General features: G+C 32.5%; 1 protein-coding gene across 1 annotated transcript; it reads left to right on the top strand.

Annotated features, from left to right (window-relative positions):
- Positions 1–282: 282 nt before the first annotated feature.
- Positions 283–603, top strand: NAEGRDRAFT_76971 (uncharacterized protein; the record flags this gene model as incomplete). Its single annotated transcript, XM_002668072.1, has 1 exon — positions 283–603. One exon carries the CDS (start codon positions 283–285, stop codon positions 601–603), a length of 321 nt encoding a protein of 106 aa, XP_002668118.1.
- Between the last annotated feature and the right edge of the window lie 795 nt (positions 604–1,398).

The following is a 1,398-nucleotide window of genomic DNA, read 5'->3' on the forward strand; positions in this document are numbered from 1 at the left end:
CACACTGATGCAAAACTGATCTACGAGCAGAATGCAAACTCATCACTTGTGGTGGTGTCTCCATTCAGTGGTTGTGTATTTGTTTCATCTGACAATTCCTCTCTTTCACAAAATGTAACATTCCACATTAGAATTTCTAATGAAGACTATGGAATTGGAGAAATATCCACCTATTCATGCATTCAAATAATGCAGGCTTCCTTAGAGAATAATAGCCATTGCGCCATTTCTGGATACAACAATGCATCCTCTGTGATTGATTGTTCCTGTGCAATTACTGACATGTCCAGAGATGTTATTGTTATTCAAGATACAACCATTGCAACAGTCCAAGTACTTAACAAAGTAGTGGTACAAGTTGGTACTAACTCATTTACAGATGTGATTATTATTTGTTCAGTCGTTTGTGCTAGTTGTCTGATTCTCATTCTTGTTGGTATCATTGCTCTCTATCTTTGTATCTTACGTAAGAAACGAAGATATTACTTGCAAAGAGAGGATGTTGATACTGAAAGCCAACACATGAAGCGTCAGTTAGTATTTCACACATCTAAATTGTCGGACAGTGAATCCAGTCTAGTAACTGTTAAAGTGTTCTTTTAGTCTAATTGTAAGGTGTAATCTACATGAACTTGGGGTTGGTTAGGATTCAGAGTTGATTTATTTGGGTTATTTAATATATTACTTAGTGAAGATTCATATCATTGATTATATTTCTTATAATCTATTAATGATGTAAATTTGATGTTTTCATTTCTTGTATTGACAGATATTTAAAGGTCAGGTCAGTACTAACTTTTGAATTATGGACTTTTAGAAGTCAAATGTTTGGGACGTGAATCTACTCATTGGATTGAACAGGTATTGCTAATAAAGAAACATTTCATTGATTTATTGATTATAACGGTCAAATTGAGTTGAATGGAAGTGAATCACATGTTGATTCATCGTGGATGGGTAGTTTCGCCACGAAGTGGTGCAACTACCAACCTTTGTAGATTGAATCAGGTTGATTTGCATGCAATATGAATAAGTAACATTATCAAGAGAGTGATTATTCACCAATTCAATGATCAATATTCAATAATCGGTTTGATTTCAATCAATAGCTTGATCAACAAGCTTTGAATTAATATTCCAGTAATTAACGGCAGTCTATTTTTAAATTTAATCAAAGACCATATATAGTATCTTGACTTTTGTGATCTGGAAACTATCTAGATGTGTTCTATATTGAATAATCTATTTGAAAATGAGATGAATTAACTCTTCTATTGAGTTTTATTGGTATTGGATGATATTACGATTATAATAATCTACACAGAAATCACTCTTGAAATATAAACTGTACTACAATGTATGAGAAACATAATGGTGGTGGAATTAATCAATAACTCG

The sequence above is a fragment of the Naegleria gruberi genome, assembly GCF_000004985.1.
Source record: "Naegleria gruberi genomic scaffold NAEGRscaffold_741, whole genome shotgun sequence".
NCBI lineage: Eukaryota > Heterolobosea > Eutetramitea > Acrasida > Naegleriidae > Naegleria > Naegleria gruberi.